Source organism: Heteronotia binoei, chromosome 21 (assembly GCF_032191835.1).
Source record: "Heteronotia binoei isolate CCM8104 ecotype False Entrance Well chromosome 21, APGP_CSIRO_Hbin_v1, whole genome shotgun sequence".
NCBI classification, from domain to species: Eukaryota; Metazoa; Chordata; class Lepidosauria; order Squamata; family Gekkonidae; genus Heteronotia; species Heteronotia binoei.
The window spans coordinates 172081198-172103714 of NC_083243.1; the positions used below are offsets into that span (position 1 = coordinate 172081198).

The 22517-nt window shown below is 45.5% G+C and overlaps 1 protein-coding gene across 2 annotated transcripts in view; it reads right to left on the reverse strand.

Annotated features, from left to right (window-relative positions):
• Nucleotides 1-1069: 1069 nt before the first annotated feature.
• CLCF1 (cardiotrophin like cytokine factor 1) overlaps nt 1070-22517 on the reverse strand; it is a 61545-nt gene continuing 40097 nt past the window's right edge. For both annotated transcript variants that reach the window (XM_060262897.1, XM_060262896.1), the window contains exons 2-3: nt 8522-8688; nt 1070-1948 (exon numbers count right to left, since the gene is read on the reverse strand). In XM_060262897.1, coding sequence (XP_060118880.1) covers nt 1466-1948; nt 8522-8688 — 650 coding nt within the window. In that variant the 3' untranslated portion in view covers nt 1070-1465. The remainder of the gene's footprint in view (nt 1949-8521; nt 8689-22517) is intronic.

Consider the following 22517-nt stretch of genomic DNA (forward strand, 5'->3'; position numbering starts at 1 on the left):
GCTGCTTCTGGGATGGGGTCAGTGCCCTACCTTAGCAGCTTTATTTGGGGACATAAAGGAGGGGGCGGGGGCAAGGAGACTCTGGGGGCATTGCTATAATCTTGTAAGAAATACTTCCCCAATCCATCCCCCAATGCATCATTGTTTCCCAGTTCCCCAAAACATAATGTTTGCTGAATACATAAGGGGCTTCTTTTGCTTATGGCACAGAAAGCAGCAGACTCTCCAGGGCAGAGGCTACATGCTTCTTAATTGTAGTCTTCTTGGTGGAAGATAAATAGGAGGACATTTCTTATAAGGAGCACAAATACAGTCTGCTATGACAAATGATGGGGTTGTGTGCTAGTCTGATGTAGCATTTAGAGTGTCAGAAGAGGAATGGGGAAACGCAGGCTCAGATCCCCACTCTGCCACAAAGCCTGCCAAACAATTTTGGGCCACTTATTCTTTCAAAGTCTCACCTACTTCACAGGGTTGTTGTGAGGGTAAAATGGAGGAGGGGAGAATGACTATATACCACTCTGAGCACCTTGGAGGAAGGCTAGGATAAAAATTTACTAAATAATAAAAAAAGATGTTTTGAAGAGAGAGAAGGCCAGCACAACTCCTGGAGAAAGCCTTTTATTTGTTAATACAAGAATAGAAATTCTGCAATAAATACAATCTAATAAATAACATCTGAAAATAAATAAATATTAATACAAACAAACTGAGAATAACACAACCCAACGGGGGGGGGGAGAAATGGAGGGGGGCAGAGAGGAGAGGGGAGTATGGGGCCATATGTAGAGAAACTCTCTATCCTGTCCCCTCTCCCCTCCCTTGCTGAGGTCAGTGTAAACCACACAGCTTCACTGGCCAGCCTGCCACAGCATGGAAGGAGAAGTACAAGCAGGCAGCGATGACTGTTAAGATGATGGCCCTACTCAATTTCTGCCGGGACTCTTGACTTTGTGGACTGTGGTACATGCTTCCCTCAGAGCTGCCCAGTCTCGCCGATATGAGGCCTAACTGCAACTCCTAACTGGCACAATCTCCTAAAAAGAGAAATGCAGGAGCCCAGGCAAATTAAGGAGTTGGATTGTCGGAGGTGGAGGTTGCCAGATGTTTGCAGCCCTGCAGCCAGGGCTTTATTGCTCATCACTGAGGTGGGAGGGAGCAGGGTTCTTCCTCTCCTTCTGGAAAATTAATAGCCCCCTCTGGGAAGGAAGGAATAAGAAAAATACAGGAAACTAAGGAGGAGGAGAAGGAAGGAAGAAAGGGAATGGGTAGGTGAGAGTACGCTCACCTAGGGGCACAGCTCCATAAAAGGGAGCAGTGCAGCACCATGAAGCAGGGGGACGTTTCTTGAGGTGGGTTGGGAGGGGAGAGTGGATTCATATGCTTTGAAACACCTTAGGCCTTTGAAGGGCAAGTATGCCATCAGTGGTTGAGGTGATGAGACAAAGAATGGTGAAGAGCAGGGTCAAAAGCCCCTGGTTTCGAGATGCAGCATAACAGCAGACGGCGGCACCCTCTTGCGCAGCCTATTGAAGTCCTTGGCTGAGCGCCACAGCCAAGTCTGCAGCTCCTTGAGCAACCAGAAGTCATCCATCTTCCTCAGGAAGTTGCTGTTAGGAGTGAGTGAGCCATCAGGTACTGGAGGCGGAAGTGGGTAGCCCAGAGAAGCCATGATGCCAGCAATAGAGCCCAGCAGCCCTTGTAGGCTGGCACGGAAGTGGGCCAGGCTGTGGCGCAAAGTTGGCATGGCAGCCGGGGTTGCTCCATCCATGGTCCTCAGGTAACACAGTAAGTGGCTGTAGGCCCGGTAATTGGCTGCTAGCCGTGCGTTGTCATTCAGGCTGCGCCACAGCTGAAAGTTCACAGTGGCACTGGGCACAGCCTCTGCCCCGATTAGACGGGGAGGGTCAAAGTCCGGCTCATTGAAAGGTGGTCCCAAGTAATTGAGCTGAAGGAAAAGACAAGAGGCCATTAAATTTGACTCTTCTTGGAGCTCTATGTACTTTCCCACCCATCCTTCTCATATCCTTAATCTTCTATTCCTACTCACTGGGGCAATGAGATGCACACTATGGGATTGCGCCCGTTTAATTCTTCAGAGCTGCACGGCGCACATGAGAGTCAATGCAAGGCAGTGGTTAGAGTAACAGACTAGATTCCTGGAGACCCAGGTTCAAATCCACACTACTCTTTCATAGAAGCCTGCTGGGTGACCTCGGGCTAGCCCAGGGCTCTTTTTCTAGCAGGAGCTCCTCTGCATATTAGGCCACGTCCCCCTGATATAGCCAATCCTCTGAGAGCTTACTCTTAGTACAGGGCCTACTGTAAGCTCCAGGAGGATTGGCTACATCAGGGGGGACGTGGCCTAATATGCAGAGGAGCTCCTGCTAGAAAAAGAGCCCTGGGCTAGTCACACACTCTCAGCCTTATCCGCCTCACAGGGTTGTTGTTTTGGGGATACAACAGAGGAGAAGAACACTGTAAGCCTCTTTGGGTTCCCACTGAGGAGAAAGGTGGGATATAAATCAAACAGATAAATGTGCTTGTTGTGGTACCGAAATGCATGCATCCAAATGCCAACATACAATGCATATGCGTGTACAGACATATATCCCTGTATATGCAAATATTTGAATCTACTGAGACTCCCAGCATGTGTATATGCTAATATTGCCTCTTGACTAGTTACAGCCACTGCAATCAGCCCTGCAGCTATATACACACACACTATACACACATACACATCTATATTCAAAAACACATACGTACTGAAATCTCCCCCTTCCCCTTGCACATTCTGATGCACACACATAGAGTTCAATAACACCCACCACCCTGCTAAGTTGCGTTCCTGGGATTCCCCACCCCACTGTCAGCACCAGTGTCCTGCAGTGCAGCAGGATTGCCCAGGCAACAGCAGTAGGCGGATAGGGTGAAGCACAGAGCGGAAGGGAGGTGTGTCAAGGCCTGCGGGTGTGTGAACAATCTGACAAGCTTGGGAGACAAATTAATTTCCTCAGTGTCGCCTGAGGGCAAGTGGAGACAGTTCTCCCCAAACAGCACAAACCAACTAATAGGGCAGGCTGGGACGTGGCCAGCACCCTGAGACCGGCAGAGGAAGTGAGAAAGGAGCAGCTAAGCAGCTATCTTAAGGGCATGGACTTTGCAAAGGCAAGAAAAGAGAAGGGAGGTGGTATGAGGCAGCAGGCAGGACACATGTCTGGAAGATGCACTGCTGGGGGATATTAAAAGGGGAGAGCAGCCACAGCACTTGTATGCATCATACAAAAAGCTTTCCCGTCCCAGTTTGTACTTCTACATGGACATTTTCAAGAGACTGTGACCTTAGCCCCCTGAGACAACTTAAAGCTCAACTAAGCATGCTGGAATTCTTTCTATTTCCTTAATGGGCTATATGATTAACCAAAATATCCCTGAATGTTGAACAATAAGGAATCCCCATACGCACACACTGTGAGCATCACTAAACCACAGGGACCTTTCAAAACTATCCTTGGATTCTTTATCTTTGCTTTTAAATTTTTGAGTATTCAGACAAAGGCTGCAGCCAAGACTTTCTCTGCAACAGTAAGGAGTTGGGTATACACGAATAATACTGAATATTCCCTGACGGATGAGTGACAGATACAAAAAAGACAAGATGCTGGGAGACAGATGGATGGATCTGGACCTACAGCACAGTGAGGAAGGGAGTTCAACCCTCCCCCACCAAAGTGATTTTGTTGATCATAACTGTCGCCAGCTATTATTAGTCCTGGAGGGGGGAAATACAGACTTCCTGGGCTAATAATAGGCAGAGGAGCTGGGTGATTAAGTCAGCAAAATTTCCTAGGGCACAGCACAGCACTGCATCATTCTTCTTAAGCACTGCACCTCTGATACAACTACCCCACTCCATTTGCAATTTACCTTTATAAAATGTTGGGCAGATCTATTCAGAGATCTCCTAGCATCTCATTTGTTTGGCCCTAAGAATATAACTTGTGCTTTCACAGTTGCATCGTAAAGCATGCAAAAGCTGAAAAGCAATTGTAAATCAACCTGCCTGCATGAATCAGTTGTTCAGAAATCCGAGCCTTCTTGTTTTTCTCACATGTACACTAATAGCGGCAGAAAAGCTGAAGATTAGTTTCTTAAATGGCATGTGTGAATTCATGGGAGGTGGGTGTATGAGAGAAGAGAGCCAAGAGATAAATAGAACTGGTCTGGACAACTGGGATTTGTATTAATGTTACCAAAATGTTATTTGGGATCTCTTCACATCAATAGGCAGGATATTTCTTCGTTTAAATGTTTAGAGTCTCCCTTTCCTCCCTATCAAAGGGGGAAATATTTAATTTCTGTGCTACGACAACTTGAATTTTGCACCAAAAAAAGCTGAGTTCTGTGACCTGTGTAACTTATGAGAAAGAGCACTCACTTGCTTTCATTTTTACCATTCCTTTGGCTTGTTATTGAAAGGATCAAAAGTTACACAGAACACTCTTGGAGTGTACAAAGCTTCTTTTTCTTCTGCAACTTCGCTAGAAACGGCTCACAAGTTGTTCTATCTATGTTTCCAGCCACAAAGGCGGTAAGCATGCCTTAAAAAAAAATTTAACCCACCAACAAACCCAGAAAAACTGAAGGAGTTGAAGTTTGCATACTATGCTCAGTCCCAAATTCCCTGACTGCATACAGTTGGAGAACATATGATACTTTGGCTGCAAGGCTGGCTGAGGCAGCTACTGCTACTCATAGCTAAGTACTACAGTGCCCCTAGTACTGGAAGCAAGGGAAATGTCCTAGGAAAAGGCAGGTGTCTTTTCCTGCTCCTCAGACATGCAAGTGTTCACCACAGCAGCCTGACTGTGCTAGCCATGGGATGCCCATCAACCTAATGAGTTAATGGAAATTTGATTCACTTTAACAGTACATTGGATCCCCTAAGTAATACCCATGTGGATGAGACCCTGGGATTACATTTTCCTATAATGTTTGAACAGCCTTCTGCACCAGCTCCTTACATCACCACATATGGAAATGACTTTGCTCAAACAGAAATCCCCTGGCAGAAATCACAACAACCCTCAAAGAGTCGCCAACAAGGCATCTGAATCAACTGGTTTCCTGTGAGATAAAGAAACCCTGTAGCTATGTGGCTGTGTGCATGTGTGCACATGTATGGGTATTTTCCCTGTTGCTGAACCATTTAGTTGCCAGTCACTATACATCACTGAATATCAGCCTATTCAGGGAAAAACAGAAAGTAAGGGGACTACCCTCAGGAAAGCCAGACTTGGGGAGTGAAAAGAAAATATAATGGTGGCAAACAGTATTATGGGGAGCTGTGGTGTATTAAAGAGTAGGGTGAAACAGTTGAGCATGCGGGAAGGCTCTGGTTCCATGCAGTCCTCTCAGTGCGCCCTATTCTCTTAGAATCATGATACCATAGTTGGTACCACCTAATAACTGAGCTCATCCTCCCTCATCTCTTACATCATCTGAAGACACACACATTTTAGGTATGGCAAAGATGGTTTGAAATTATCTGCACTGCCTTAGAAGCACATGTAGATGTTTCTGTCTGAAAACAAAACAATTCTTCAAAGTTCTAGCATGCTTGAGGATGAGTTGTGATTAGCTCATATAGGCCAGTACACATAACATCACCAGCATATCTCTCTAGCACCACAATCGTTGGAGCAGTTTACAACTGATTTCAAAACGTTGATGAGGATGAAGATATTGGATTTATATCCCGCCCTCCACTCCGAAGAGTCTCAGAGCGGCTCACAATCTCCTTTATCTCCCTCCCCCACAACAGACACCCTGTGAGGTGGGTGGGGCTGGAGAGGGCTCTCACAGCAGCTGCCCTTTCAAGGACAACCTCTGCCAGAGCTATGGCTGACCTAAGGCCATGCTAGCAGGTGCCAGTGGAGGAGTGGGGAATCAAACCCAGTTCTCCCAGATAAGAGTCCGCACACTTAACCACTACACCATACTGGCTCACCAAAACGTTCGTGATTTTCTCGGTAAGGTGAATAAATTTCATGTACAAATGTTGCTTGTATGCAGGAAACTGTAAATACTGCATGATTTGACTGTGCTCGTATTGCTTTAATAATAATAATATTACTACCAATTGGTGTTTCCTACACTGAATGTCGAAGGAGACATACCCCCAAAGACGTTCATTACATGTGGCAATTACATGGGACCCATGTATCCTGTTTCTTATATTCCAGGACAGACCTCCATCTTAAGCTCCTTCTATTTGCTAAAACGCTTATTAAGTAAACAATAGGAATTGTCAAAATATTGCCATTTCATTAAGTACGATCCAGTCAAGGAATAATATGCAATGATACCCCGTATTGCAGCATTTCGGCACCTTGTTTTAGTACTAAAGCCGGAAAGTAAGAAAAAGTAAGAAAGAAAGACTGTGGTCATCGTCCTGGCCAGGATCACCCCACCCTTTTCTGGTAAGAAAACACTATTAGTTATGAGAGTGGGCTTCGTGTTCGATATTCATTTGGCCCTGCCTAGAAGCTTATGTAATCACTAGCTCCCTCTCCTGGATAGCCCAAGCTAGCCCAATCTTGTCAGATCTCAGAAGCTAAGCAGGGTTGGTGCTGGTTAGTATTAGGATAGGGTTGCCAATCCCCAGGTGGGGGCAGGGGATCCCCCAGTTTGGAGGCCCTCCCCCCGCTTCAGGGTCCTCAGGAAGCAGGGGAGGGGGAGAGGGAGAGGGGAGGGAAATGTCTGCTGGGAACTCTATTATTCCCTATGGAGATTTATTCCCATAGAAAATCACGGAGAATTGATCCGCAGGTATCTGGGGCTCTGGAGGGGCTGTTTTTTGGGGTAGAGGCACCAAATTTACAGTATACCATCTAGTGCCTCTCCCCAAAATACCCCCCCTCCCAAGTTTCAAAAAGATTGGAACCGTGGGTCCAATTCTATGAGCCCCAAAAGAAGGTGCCCCTATCCTTCATGATTTCCTATGGAAGGAAGGAATTGAAAAGGCGTGCCGTCCCTTTAAATGTGATGGCCAGAACTCCCTTTGGAGTTCAATTATACTTGTCACAGCCTTGATCTTGGCTCCACCCCCAAAGTCTCCTGGCTCCACTCCCAAAGTCCCCAGATATTTATTGAATTGGACTTGGTGACCCTATATTAGGATGGCAGACTACCAAGGAATACCAGGGTTGTTACACAGAGGCGGCCAATGGCAAACCTCCTCCGTTAGTCTCTTGCCTTAAAAACCTTACGAGGTCGCTTTCAGCTGCAACTTGACGCCAAGAAAAAAACATCACTAGCCATCTAGCATGATTGAGAAGGCTGCTGGGTTCAAATTATAAGTATCTTCAGTGAGTACCTTCAGCCCACTAATAAGAAGGACATCAGCTGCTACAGAATGGCTTGGGTTACTATGATTGGGTTACTATGGGTTGCTATGATTGGGAGAGCCTAGCCTAGCCTAGCCTGATCTTGTCAAATCTTGGGTCAGCCCTGGTTAGTGTTTGGATGGGAAGTCACCAAAGACGTCCAGAATTGCTACGCAGAGGCAGGCAATGGCAACCACCTTTGAACATTTCTTGCCTTGAAAACCCTGCAGGGTCACTCTAAGTCAGCTGCAACTTAACGGCACTTTTCATCACAGTTCTTGGGTTTGGGTGAGGATTTCTTGGGTTCCATTTAAAAAAGGAAATTTCCAGAAGTCGGTTATGCTGGAAAGTATGAGCTCCTAAATGTTCTAGTGCCAAATTCAACTGTATTTCTTCTTTCCACTCATGATTGCTCCTAGTATCCAGTGCCAAGAAATCTTGCCAAGGGGTAGGGTTTGGAATGCCAGGTAGGCCAGGGAGCAGGGGATACCACGCAGGAGAAGGGGCTGCCCCAGTCTCTCCTCTCCTCACAGCCGGGCGTTTCCCTGGCGAGTTCTGACAGACGAAGGCCTCACCTCACCCCAGCAGGAGATGCACAACAGATTGTAAACAGAGAGACTCCACCGGTGCCTGAAGGCAGGGAGGGGGCAGTGTGTCAGATAAGCTGCCAAGCAAGGGCCATAGCTGTGGAGAGAGTGATATTTTAGCTGTTCTTATTGCATAAGAGAAATTTCAGACAGGGCCCCTATCTGAAGGTGCTGCAGGCAGTTCAAAGAGTGACTGCCTTCTCTAAATCCCTTCACACACTGAGCACAGGCAGAGCCTGTCTTCTTTTGATACCCTTATTCCTTGCACAAAGCTTTCAGGACTCAGTTTTCTATGTGACCATGTGTGAGATTTACTGAATTCTCAACCCAGAGTACAGGGGCGGGGAGAGAACACAGTCTGACCTCATCTTGCTGCAGAGAAACCAGAGTTGGTTGGGAGAGGAAGTGGGGCATAGTTTACAGAGTCAGGATTAGAGTTTGGGCAGGAGGAGAGGGCAGGGCACAAAGGAAGGGGAGGAAGGGGGTTTCTAGTACGTCACTCAGCTCAGTAGTCTCAAACTCTCCCAAAGCTTCTACACTCACATAAGTGGCCGCAAGCGCGTGCAGCTGGTGTTCCAGATAGCGAGTAAGGTCGTACGTCTGCTGGATGGACTGTCTGGTAGTCACTTGGTCCGTGCTGTTCAATGCAGACACCACAGGAAGGTTCCAGAGGGTGGCACACAGGAAGGCAAGGATCCCCCACGAATCTCCTGCAGGGAGCACACTTGTAAGGAGCTGTGGGCGAAGGGAGCACTGTGACAGGGAGAGCAAAGCCAGCATTGCCCAGCCCTACTCCATCCCACCCCACCATTCCCAGGAAAATTCACAGGAACAAGGGTGCTTAATGAAGTCTTGTTTCAAAAGTCCTATCCCATCATATCTATTTCAATACCTGCCATGAGATCTTAGATTGTGCAGCTGGAATCCACAGGCCGCAGAATTCATTAAACTGAGAGTGGTCCAGGACTCTTTGACACTGGCCCTACCATGAGTAGTCCTTGGGAGAGGAAGCCAGCCACAAAGAGTACTTTATTGAGCAGCCAGTCTCTCCCGAGTCCCCACCCACCACCCACACTGCCAAGGAGGTGAATCCTCCTTCTTTTCATAAAAGCAAAATGACTCTAATGGCCCTCCCCTCCTGCCACAACCAACTCACACCAAAATTATTTACTTTCCTATGGGACCATCCACCACTATCACACTATCTCCCTGCTACCAAGGGGCAACGGAAATTGTGAAGACAGAGACCATCAACCAGCCTGGTTCTCGGAGTGAAGACTTCTCACACAGCCTGCTCCCCTCTGTCCACTTCCCTCTGCAGTGCTGCTAATAAATTACATAGGTCCTTGAAAGATGGGTGAAATCCACAGAGGCTTGAGACAAAGATTTTCCTTTCAGGCAAGGAAAGTTTTTAAAATTTATTTTTATTCTGTAAATGGACGAGAGAGCACTGGTTGGATTGCCAGCTAGTAGGGTGGTAGATGAAGATGTGTAGCTGTGTTCCTCTGTCCGTAGCTGTAGAAAACAGCAAGAGTCCAGTAGCACCTTCAAGACTAACAAAATTTGTGGCAAGGATTAAGCTTTCATCAGTCACTGCTCACTTTGTCAGATATTTGAAGAAGAGAGCAGTGACTCATGAAAACTCGTATTCTGCCACAAATTTTGGCAGTCTTTAGGGTAATACTGGACTCTTGCTCTTTTCTACTGCAGTTGGGTGGTAGGGTTGCCAACCTTCAAGTGGACCTTGGAGATCTCCCAGAATTTCAACTGATCTGCAGATGACAAAGGTCAGTTGCTCTGGAGAAAGTGGCTTTGGAGGGTGGAGCCTCTGGCAATATAGCCTGCTGGGGCCCTCTCTCTCCCAACTCTGCCCTCCTGAAGATCCACCCCCAAATCTCCAGGAATTTTCTAACCTAGACGTGGCAACCATAGGTGGTGGGAGTTTTGGGACTTAGTTTTTGCTCACTGCCGGGCACTAAATTTTCTATCTGTATATCTACTTCATTGGTTTAGTGACTCTTTTTTATTATTTGAATGTATCTGTGGAACGTACTTCATGTGTTTCAAAAACTGGGGGGGTTGCCCCAAACTTTTAACTATTTAGACTAAAATAATGGTGACAAAGGAACTAAATTTAACAAATTCACCTGAATGTTACAATTCTGAATAATTTAGTATTTAGAGAGTGAGCTGTTAGATTTTGTAATGGAATTACTGAGGAAAAAACATAACAACATTTTCAGTATATAATTAAACTTAACAAGACAAAATGTTCTGAATTGTACAGAAATTTTATATTTGGATATTAAATATCTCACAGTTGTTCTGTAGGAATATACCCCAAAATACCCCAAAGTGGCTTCTTAATTTGTCTTGCTAAGCCAATGTATTTTCCTCTGACAAATTTTGAAGGGTATGTATGCATATCCTCTGATTTCAGCTGACAGGTATTGAAAATGGGGTTAGGCCTGCATAGCAACCATACAAACCTACCCGTTACTCATGCCAGTGCTTCCCACATGCTGATTCACCCATGAAACACACAGCCCGGCCCTGGCCGCTTGCGCTTCATTAAAGACTATCCCGCTGCATTTTCCTGTTTGTACCACACCTAAGCTCAGCCCAGCCCAGATTATTCTAGCCTGCTTCAGTGCTTCCGTTGATCTTCACACTGGGGACAGTGCCCGCCCATTCTTTCTCCTACTCATTTTACACAATTTAGTGTTTATGTTGTTTACAAGTTCTATGCAGATATTAAGGAGGAGTTAACAGCAACCTCAGGGACCCCTATACTCCCAACCAGCAGGAGGCTCCAGATAACAATTCCACTCCCTGCTGTCTGACTTGTAAAGTAAGGGTCTTGCCAGCTCTCCTTATTAAAATCTTAGTAAAGTCTTGCCAGGTCTCTTTAAACATTCCAGTCAAGCCCAATGAAAGTGCAAGGGGTGGGAAGCAGCATTTACAATGGTATGCTCTACCTCTGACCTACATACGTTCATTGGAGACATACTAACACATGGCTGTCTTCATGTGAACTCTACTTTTTTCAACATTCCAACTTCATGGAGCTATCGACACATCTGCACATGAGCACATGTAGACTAAGTGCGGGCATTCCAAATAACGCTCAAAGGTCATGAGTGGGGCTTACAGGCATAATCTTCATGTCTTGCTTATGCTCTTTAATTGTACATGGTTAGTACATAGGGTTACAAACCTCAAAGTGGGGCCTGGAGTTCTCTCAGAATTACAAATGAAATTCTACATTACAAAAATCAAGTCCCCTGGAGGAAATAGCAGCTTGAGAGGATAGATTCATGGCATCATATCCTTGCTGAGCTTCCTCATCTTCCTAACTCTGCGCCCCCCCCCCCCAAAAAAAAATCATTGTCCTTAAACCTCCAGGAATTTTATAAGCTGGAGTCGGTAACCTCATTTGAAAGGCTGAAAAAAGACCGGAATGAGGAAAAATGGAAAATGGAATAGTCTGGCAGGTAAGAAAAGTGTTTCCTCCACTCATTCCCTACTTAGTAGGGAAGATACTCATCAGGACTCTATCTATTCTACCACACTAGCTGATTTCCTGTCCAAATAATAGAACGAAATAGGAGTCCGATAGCACCCTTAAGATCAACAAAGTTTTATTCAGAATGTAAGCTTTTGTGTGCATGCATACTTCTTCAGCCTTCTCATGGATTGCTGCCTTGACATGGTGAATGGGCTTGCATGGTTGCGTGAGGCTGTGGGCTATGCCATGCAGGGCCACCCAAGGTGGACAGGCCACAGCTGAGAACCCATACAAAATGCGATTCACTGGAGAAGGAAATGGCAACCCACTCTAGTATCCTTCCCAAGAAAACCTCATGGACAGTAACAAAAGGTTAAAAGATATGGCGCTGAAAGATGAGCCCCTCAGGTCAGAAGGTGCCTGTCACGTTCTCAGGGTGCAGGCAGCAGGAGTCCAAAGCCAGTCCAAGGTCAAAGTCTAGGATGTCAAGCAGGAGCCAAGTCACCAATGCAGAATCACAAACTGGAATCAGAAGTCAATGTCCAAAAGCCAAAAGGTCAGAATGCCAAGGAAATCAAGCAGGTCAGAATCAGGAAGGAGCGTGGATGCAAACCAGAGAATAGACTTGTTGCTTCCACAAGGTTACCAGGTCCTGGGTGGGAGCTCTATGGGAGTTTCAATCAGCCTGCTTCCTGGGTGGCAGTGACTCTGCTAGAACTCAGGGCTCAGAGATCTGAAGCATCGGCGTGCCTCATGTCTTCGCTCTGAAGTTCTTTCCGGAGCCTACTTTGAACTCTTGAGATGGGAGGAGGAGAGCTTGGAGGAGATTGATCGTCAACAGCTGACACTGGTGCCTGGAGAGTGATTGATGGGCCAGCTGCTGTTTGTTCAGCTGAGGAACTGGCTGGCAATTCTTCCAGGTCTGTTAACCCTTCCAGCTCCTCCTCCCCCCCTTCCACAGATGGGCCAGGCCAGTCAGGGTAGGCCATGTGGAACTGCTGCACAAGGTCAGGGGCATGTAGGTTGTCTGCAGGTTCCCATGAACGGTCCTTGGGGCCATAGCCTTCCCAGTCCAGGAGGTACTAGAGGTCCCCATGGTGGATTTGGGAGTCCAGGAGCTGGTGGACCTCATATGCCCAGTCCACGAGGGGGTTGTGCTTTACGAGCCAGGAGAGTCCCAGAATGAGGGGAAAGCGGGACATGCGAGAAACATTGAATTGTACTTGCTCATGATGGTGTTGGATCTGGAGCATGACCGGGTGGGTCTCCTGGGTCACCGGACCAGAGCGAAGGAGGCATCTGTCAATGGCTTCGACCAGGGTCGGGGTGTCTTTGTCCTGCACCGGGATCAGGTGTTGCTTCACAAAGGCCACGTCAACGAAGCAGCGGGCGGCCCCAGAGTCGACCATGGTGTAGAAGAACAGCCAGTGCCCGTCCGGCAAGCCAAGTGTGACCGGTATGAGGAATGGACCCTGGCCTACCGGTAGGGTTCAGGGGACCCAGCTAGGTGCCACAAGTCGGGGAGTCTGGTCTTTTGGACTTGGGTCTGGTCTTTTACTGGCGGTGGGTGTGCTTGGTGGGGCAGCCGGAAGAGAAGTGCCCCGCCCCTCCACAGTACAGGCAGAGATTCTGTGAGCGGCGCCGTGCTTTTTTCTCAAGGGTGAGCCGCAGCCGTGCAGCCCCGAGTTGCATGGGCTCGGGGTCATCAGTCTCAGGACTGGTGTGTATTGGGGTTGTCACTGTCGCTAGGTGGCAGGGCAGCTGAGAGGACTGCTTCACGCTTGGCGGCAGCTTTCTAAGTGGCCATCGATGCGGAGACACAGCGTGATTAGGCCTTGCAGTGTGGCTGGTCGGTCTACTCGTGCCAGCTCATCAAGGACTTCGTCAGCCAGCCCCTCCATATACTGGTCCAGGAGGGCAGCCTCATTCCAGGCCACATCTTGAGCCAGAAGCTTGAACTCAGTAGAGAATTGGGAAACCAAGTCCCTACCCTGCTTCAGGGTCCGGATCTTCTGATTGGCGGTGGCTGCTTGCTGGGGGTTAGCAAAGGCTGCTGCTATATAATCCAGAAAACCCTGGTAGTCAGTCAGCAGGGGTGATGGGGCTAGAAGCAAGGAGGTAGCCCATTTAGCTGCCTGCCCTTTTAAGAGGCTGACAATGAAGCATACCTTGGTCTTGTTGTTGGGGAGGTCTCTGGCATGTAATTCAATATACAGTTTGTACTGTGCCAGGAATGCAGGAAACTCCTCCACCTTCCCAGTGAACTTCTCTGGGGGAAGCACCAGGCACTTGGGTGGGGCAGCGACAGTGGTGAGCCACCATTTGAGTGGTGGTGCTGTACCTGAGTGAGCAAGGCTGCTAGCTGCCCAGAGCCTCCGCTTGCCTCCTCATCCATCTTGTGGAGTGAGTGTCTGGTGGAAGCAATCTGTCACGTTCTCAGGGTGCAGGCAGGCAGGAGTCCAAAGCCAGTCCAAGGTCAAAGTCCAGGTCAGGGTGCCAAGGAAATCAAGCAGGTCAAGATCAGGAAGGAGCGTGGATGCAAGCCAGAGAATAGACTTGTTGCTTCCGCAAGGTTACCAGGTTCTGAGTGGGAGCTATATGGGAATCTCAATCAGCCTGCTCCCTGGGTGGCAGTGACTCTGCTAGAACTCAGGGCGGAAAGATCTGAAGCATCAGCGTGCCTCATGTCTTCACTCTGAAAGTTCTTTCCGGAGCCTGCTTCGAACTCTTGAGATGGGAGGAGAAGAGCTTGGAAGAGATTGATCGTCAACAGCTGACACTGGTGCCTGGAGAGTGAGTGATGGGCCAGCTGCTGTTTGTTCAGCTGAGGAACTGGCTGGCAACTCTTCCAGGGCTGTTAACTCAGCTCCTCCTCGTCAGGGCTCATGACAGTGCCCAATATGCTACTGGGGAACAGCGGATGGCAAGTCCAAGTAACCACAGAAAGAGTGAAGCTGCTGGGCCAAAGCTGAAAGGACACTCAGCTGTGGATGTGTCTGATGGTGAAAGAACAGTCCAATGCTGCAAAGAACAATACTGCATTGGAATGTGGAATGTAAAGATCTATGAATCAAGATAAGCTGGATGTAGTCAAACAAGAGATGGCAAAACTGAACATCGACATCTTGGTAATCAGCGAACTAAAATGGATGGGAATTTAACTCAAGAGGATCACTACATCTATTACTGTGGGCAAGAGTCCTGTAGAAGAAATGATGTGGCCTTTATAAGGAACAGTGCAAAGCAATAGAGGAAAATAACAGAATTGGAAGGACAAGAGATCTCTTCAAGAAAATTAGAGAAATCAAGGGAATGTTTCATGCAAAGATGGCCATGATATAGGACAAAAACGGTAGAGACCTAACAGAAGCAGAAGAGATCAGGAAGAGGTGGCAAGAATACACAGAAGAATTATACAAGAAGGATCTCAATGTCCTTGACAACCATGACAGTGAAATCGCTGACCTTGAGCCAGACATTCTGGAGTGTGAAGTCAAATAGGCCTTAGGAAGCATTACTAACAACAAAGTGAGCGGAGATGACAGTATCCAGGTAGAGCTATTCAAAGTCCTAAAAGATGATGCTGTTAAAGTGATGCACACATTATGTCAACAAATTTGGAAAACGCAACAGTGGCCACCGGATTGGAAAAAGTCAGTTTATATTCCAATCCCAAAGAAGGGTAATGCCAAGGAATGTTCAAACTATCGCACCATTGCACTCATTTCACATGCCAGCAGTCATGTTAAAGATCTTATAAGCTAGGCTTCAGCAGTACGTCGATCGGGAACTACCAGAAGTTCAAGCTGGGTTTCGGAGAGGTAGAGGAACTAGAGATCAAATTGCCAACATTCACTGGATTATGGAGAAAGCACGGGAGTATCAGAAAAACGTCTATTTCTGTTTCATTGACTATGCTAAAGCCTTTGATTGTGTGGATCACAACAAACTGTGGCAAGTCCTTAAAGAGATGGCAGTACCAGACCACCTCACATGTCTCCTGAGAAACCTGTCAGAACAGAATATGGAACAACTGATTGGTTTAGAATAGGAAAAGGAGTTCGACAAGGATGTATATTGTCACCCTGCTTATTTAATTTATATGCAGAGTACATCATGCAGAATGCTGGCCTGGATGAAGCACAAACCGGAATTAAGATTGCCAGGAAAAACATCAACAACCTCAGATATGCAGATGACACCACTCTAATGGCAGAAAGTGAGGAGGACCTAAAGAACCTCTTGTTGAGGGTGAAAGAGGAGAGCACAAAAGTAGGCTTGAAACTCAACATCAAAAAACCTAAGATCATGGCATCCGGCCCCATCACACCTTGGCAATTAGAAGGGGAAGACATGGAAGTAGTGACAGACTTCACATTTCTGGGATCCAAGATGACTGCAGATGGTGACTGTAGCCATGAAATTAAAAGACGTTTGCTCCTTGGGAGGACAGCTATGGCGAACTTGGGCAGTATAATAAAAAGCAGCGACATCACCCTGCCAACAAAAGTCCATATAGTCAAAGCGATGGTATTCCCAGTAGTAATGTACGGCTGTGAGAACTGGACCATAAGGAAGGCCGAGCGCAGAAGAATAGATGCTTTTGAGCTGTGGTGCTGGAGAAGAATCTTGAGAGTCCCTTGGACTGCAAGAAGATCAAATCAGTCAATCCTAAGGGAAATCAACCCAGACTGTTCCCTGGAAGGTCAGATGCTGAAGCTGAAGCTCAAATACTTTGGCCACCAAATGAGAAGGGAGCACTCCCTGTAGAAGATCCTGATGCTGGGAAAGACAGAAGGCAAAAGAAGACGGGGCCGACAAAAGATGAGAACTTAGTTGGACAGGACCGGGTGGGCAGCTGTGTTGGTCTGAAGCAACAGAACAACATTACTGGACAGCATTACTGATGTAACAAACGCAAATGTGAACAGACTTTGGAGGATGGTGGAAGACAGGAGGGCCTGGTGTGACTTTGTCCATGGGGTCGCAAACAGCTGGACTCGACTGTGCAACTGAACAACAAAAATACTTCTTCAGACAATGGAATTTTGCCCTGTTGGTAGTTTAGGAAGTGAAGTTTGTAGCAGGGTGCTTGATATAAACTTTGATGTTGTTTGCGGAGATTTGTGCCAGTTCATGAACAGATACATTTCTATCTTCCAACATTATATATGCCATTAAATGCCAACAATGCCCTTCAGTTCTCGTCATAGGGCAAACAGGGCAAACCCTACGCCAAAGAATAAATGGACACAAATAGGACATGAGGAATTACAAAACTGAGAAACCTGTGGGAGAACACTTTAACCTTCCAGAACATTCAATGGGTGACCTCAAAGTAGCTGTTTTACTGCAAAGGAACTTCAAGAACAGACTGGAGAGAGAAATTGCTGAATTACAAATTTTTATGAAACTTGGAACAAACATCTCCCCAAGACTGAACAGGGATATTGGTTTTTTATTACATATGCTAAACCCACTTTCACCAAGTATAGCTATCTATCCACAGTATTCCAATGCATTTCTCTTTTAGAATAGTGTATCAGAATAATGTTTTTTGTACTGACATACTCGAGTAAGGGATATTGGCTGTTTATCTCATTACACATACTAAACCCATCTTCCACTATATTTTAATGTATTTTTTCTAATGGCAAACTAGAATTATGTTTATATGTATTTTATATGTTAAAAGGTAAAAGGTGGATGGGAAAAATTTCTGAAAAGGAAATGTCCTCATTTTGACCCAGGCTTATTAACAACACAGTAATTAACAGACATTCTCGCATTCTGACATGTTACTGTTCTATTGGTTTCCCATGCAAATGCTATCCAGACCAAATGTTCTTTCAATTGTTAATTTCACTACTTTGTCATTGGATTCTAACTTTGCATTCTAAACCACTGCCTACCAGCTATAAGTAGTTCTGCTCACTGTACCCCATTCCATTGTCCGATGAAGTATGCATGTATACGAAAGCTTACATTCTGAATAAAACTTTGTTGGTCTTAAAGGTGCTACTGGATTCCTACTTTGTTCTGTTGCTTCAGACCAACACAGCTTCCCACCTGGACCTGTCCAACTAAGTTCTGGTCAGTACCAGTTTTCATCTTGTCCGGGAGATTATTATCTTGTTCATCATTCATACATGGTTCATACATGGTTCTCCTGTCCTGAGAGAAATTGACTGGTCTGAAACTGTGAGCTCTATATGGTTGAGGGGATTTGAACCAAGATCGTCCCAGCCTTAGTTCACCACACTGGTTCCATTTAGATTACTATCCCCACTGTCTCATGTGCCCTAGTTAATAAATGCAGACCAATGTTCTCCCCTTCAGAATACAGGTATGTGTGTGTGTGTGTGCGGGGCGGGGTTGTACTGTTGGCTCAGTTTATATTTGAATCCACCTCCAATCCCTGAAGCACACAGCTTCATCTTCTCCTGTTGTCCATCCTTTGGCAGATTTTACTGTTGGCTCAGTTTATGTTTGAATCCACCTCCAATCCCTGAAGCACAAAGCTTCATCTTCCCCTGTTGTCCATCCTTCGGCAGATTTTTTTTATTTCTTTAAAAGAGTTTTAAAGCCACACTGTTCTTTTCTCCTTTAAACGGAAATGCTGCTCTGGGTGTTTTCATGACAGTCTGAAGGACCAGCCAATCAGTATTTAGCAGTATATCCCAGAAGAGTGTTACACTCGACGGACAAGAACTCATTGGCGGTCCTCAGCTTGAGAGCTATCCAGCTGTTCTCAGCCAGAGCCAGGGTAACCTGGTGGAACTCTCTGCTGAACAACATCCGCACCCTGTATGGCATGTATGGCAGAGATGTTCTGCCAGTCATTTGGCTAAGGACAGCAATATTCCTGTCTTGGCACTCCCACCTCCTTGGCCTTTCCCTCATGGAACAGCGGCACTGTTGGGGTTTTAGAGCCATCTTTAGCTAGACTGCTATGTTTTTATTGTCTTACCTGGTTTTTATTTGTTTTATGTGATGTTCCATATTATCATGTTTTACACTGCCCTGAGTCTGATTCTACTGGGGTGAGTGGTTGATAAATTCAATAAATAAATAAATGAATATAAATATTCCTCGCAGCCATATTGTATTTGAAACAGGAAAAAAGCTATCAAAGATTTCAGGTTTTCACGGCTGGTAACATCATTAGGGTTTGTAGAATCTTTCGGGCTCAAGTGCCGTGTTCAACTGAAGAAAGTTTTCCTTCCAGACGTTTCGTTCTCGGCTACGGAGAAGATCCTCAGTGGCGTTGCAGCCGGAGCAGGCGCTCTGACCTTCTTGGCTGCTGTGCATTGAGTGAGGCCAGGGCTGCTGGAGAGCTGCTATTTCTAGGCTGGAGGGGGTGTGGTGAAAGGGCAATAGAAATAGGCAATAGAAATAGCAGCTCTCCAGCAGCCCTGGCCTCACTCAATGCACAGCAGCCAAGAAGGTCAGAGTGCCTGCTCCGGCTGCAACGCCACTGAGGATGTTCTCCGCAGCTGAGAACGAAACGTCTGGAAGGAAAACTTTCTCCAGTAGAACACGGCACTTGAGCCCGAAAGATTCTACAAACCCTAAGGAAAAAAGCTGCTTCTTTGAGTTCCATTCATTTTGGAATCTTTTTACGTCTTCCTACCCAACACGCTTCCTGTTCAAGACATATATTTCTGAACATGGCCTTAGGGTACTTTGCATAGTCCTGCAACTCATTTGCATATCAGACTACATCCCCTGACATCACCATTGTTTTGCACAGGGCTTTTTGGGTAGAGAAACCCCAGCAGGAACAAATTTGCATATCAGGCCACATCCCTGACACCAAGCCAGCAGAAACTGTGTTCCTGTGCATTCCTGTTAAAAAAAAAAAAGCCCTGCAAACAGCCCTGCATTCCTATTAAAAGAGAAGGGAATGCACCAAGGTGATCTTATTAGATTTTCTGCTTCCTTCAAGATAGGAAGATCTACACCTAGATGAGTAAATGCAGATTAATTAAAACAAGCCATGCAACCTTGCTTCAATGAGTCACTTAATTCCTAAGGCCACTGTCCTCACAGTGAAGGATTTGTTTTTATTTGTTCATTCTTGCTTAATATCAACAGTCATCTTTTGGTTATTCTAGTGTACATCTATTTTCTGCTAGCTTACACAATCATGAAAGTAAGGATGGGGATGTAGCTCAGAGTATCTACTTTGCATGCAGAAAGTCCCAAGTTCAAGCCTTGTAGTTTCCAGTTAAGAGGATTTGATAGCAGGTGATGTGAAAAAAAAAACTCTGCTCAAGACACCAGAAAGCTGCTGCCAATTAAAACCAAACCAGACAAGACATTTTTAAATGAGCTGGGTCTAGGTTCCTATGTAGTGTTCCATGTATGTGCTGCACCAAAATGGAGGTAATAACACACCCTGGGTCCATTTCAGCTTAGGGAAACGGGAAGAAGGCAGAAGCCCCTCCTCCCTGTGTGTCAAATTCCCAACGGAAATTGGGCCCTTAAAACCATTGTATCTAGTTTGGCCCTTACAGCAGATAGACCAGTGGTCTGATTCAATATAAGGCAGCTTCATATGAATGGGAAAATACATAATTAAAAAATGGGATATCCATTGTGAAAGCTTTCTAAACCTTGGAGATAATATGGTATTGATAAGATTCAGGGCTTTTAAATAGAAAAGGCCCAGCAGGAACTGCCAAGCCAGCCAGAACTGCATCCCTTTGCATTCCTGCTTTTAAAAAAGCCCAGATAAGATTTATAGGGAACTGATTCGATGCCTACAAGCAGCAGTTAGAATGTTAGTTGCCAGATGAAAAGCCAGAGAATTGTGGTTATCAGAACAGGACTAGGGAAACATGAATTGAAATCCCCACTCTCATGCATTCCATGGGGTAACCTTGGGCCAGTCACTGTTTCTCAGCCTAAATAATCTCACAGGGTTGTTCTTGAAGATGAATGAGGAGGGAAGATCTAGGTATGCTCCCCAAAGCCTGTTGGAGGAACAGCAAGATAAAAATGTGATTGCTAAGTAGGTACCTAGCCGGTAGAAAAGGAGTGGTAGAGCCACAATTAGTGACTAGTCATAAAGTTTGGAAAATACCAGTAATGAAAACCTGATCCATCATAGTTATGTCCAAATGAACAAAACAAGAAAGCATCACTTGTTTAGAACTATACTGGAGGCTGCTGAATAGAACGTTATCTTCCCCTGAACTTGATGACTAGGAAACTTTTTTAAAAACTACTGGGAGTATAACTGTTACAGGTGCAAATCAGATATGTTTGTGACAGTACAATCCTGAGCAGAGTTACACCTGTTTAAGCCTGTTGACTTTAGAGTACTGTGCTGTTTAAGACTGGCCATGTTGAAATTTTTACCAAAAAAGATTGTGTCTTTTAAAGTATTTTCTATAAAATTGTCTCCTAGGGAGTAGAACCAAGCAACCTCTGGCATAAATATATCAGATAAGAACATTAAATTCTTAATTGTCTGACTTATATTGGGATTATTATAACCCTTCAGATATCATCTCCTCTAGTTTTTCAGTATCTGTTTTGAAAAAGGAAATCACAACATGGCCTGACATTATAATATGGTCTTAGAAATTACAAAAAAAAAACCCCACTTCCCTACTACAAATCCTTATGAGCCACAGAGGCATCTTTCACATTGCTTTAAAAATCTACTTGCATTACCTGATGTTAGTGTGTTTTTTCTTGTGTTCAGACAACTTCATAAACATCCCACTTCTGTCTCGTATCTTCCCCATTTCCCCCCAATCCTAATAAAACTGAACTGATTCCACCAATAGGGTGATCATCAGAAGTGGCACAATATATGCGATAATGCAAAAGGCAGCTACAGTCTGAAAAAAAAAAACAGAATCTCACAAGAAGCTTTACAAATCACAACTGATATTGTATTGTGGCTGCTAGATCCTTTCACTGCTTCCTAGAATATCTTTCCCATCCTCTAAGGGCACTTACAGATAGAGGTGTTGGCAAGTGTCCAGTTACTGAATCATATCTCTTAGCCTGCAAACCCTATGCTGATAGGACTATAGCTACTTCGATAGCTGCTACTGGCCCATAGTAGATGAGGGACTTCCCAGGTCGCATGGATGGCCCAGTCCAAGGGCAGCATAACACTTAAACTGCTAGTGGATACCTTTACTCTGAGATAAGTTTTCCACATTTCTGGTTGAGCACTAAATCTGCTGTGCTGAAAGCTGCCATCTGGACACAGCCAAAGAACATGACCTACCGTCTTCACTTCTAGACAAATTATCTTACTTTCAGCCCTCTTGTTCGAATGACCCCATTTTACCAACTGATCTTTGCCACACGATGTATAACTGATTGGGGCTTGTCATTTATCACACTTACATTCATCTGCAAAAGATTTTTAAACCATGCTTTATTTGCCTTCACATTTATGATTATGTTTCTTTCCCTAAGTATTTGGGAATCAGAAATTATAGTCACAATTGCCCATTATGGTCTTTTCGTCTTTGAATAGTTGAGGGCTAAAACACTGTTACATTGAACTCCTGTTGCAAACAGGGCTAAGATTTCTGAACTGCTGGGATTAACATGAAGTTGTAATTAACATGGGGTACTCTTTATGATCTAATGTGAGAACTGAATGTAAACATTGTGAAATGGAATTTATGCAATGCAAGGTCACATGCTAAAGTGTTGTATATGTGATCGGAATTGTGATATGGAGTTCTTGCCTGGCTCATAGGATGGAGCTTGGGGCCTCAGGAGCAATAGGCAGCAGGATCCAAATCCTTGCTGCCCTGCACCAATCACGAGCCCCCTGCTGGTTTGAATGGTCCAATAGCATGCTAGCGTGGGAACCTTGAGTGTATATATAGTTGGTCCCGTAGGTCTAGTTTTCAGTCTTCGAGTGCAGCGCTATACTATGCTGTATCTAATAAAAGAGCTATGACCACTACCACCTCATTATTGCATGGAACCCACTATATTATATAAAGCATCATGTATACCATCAGCTCCAGACACTCTGAATTCCTAAAA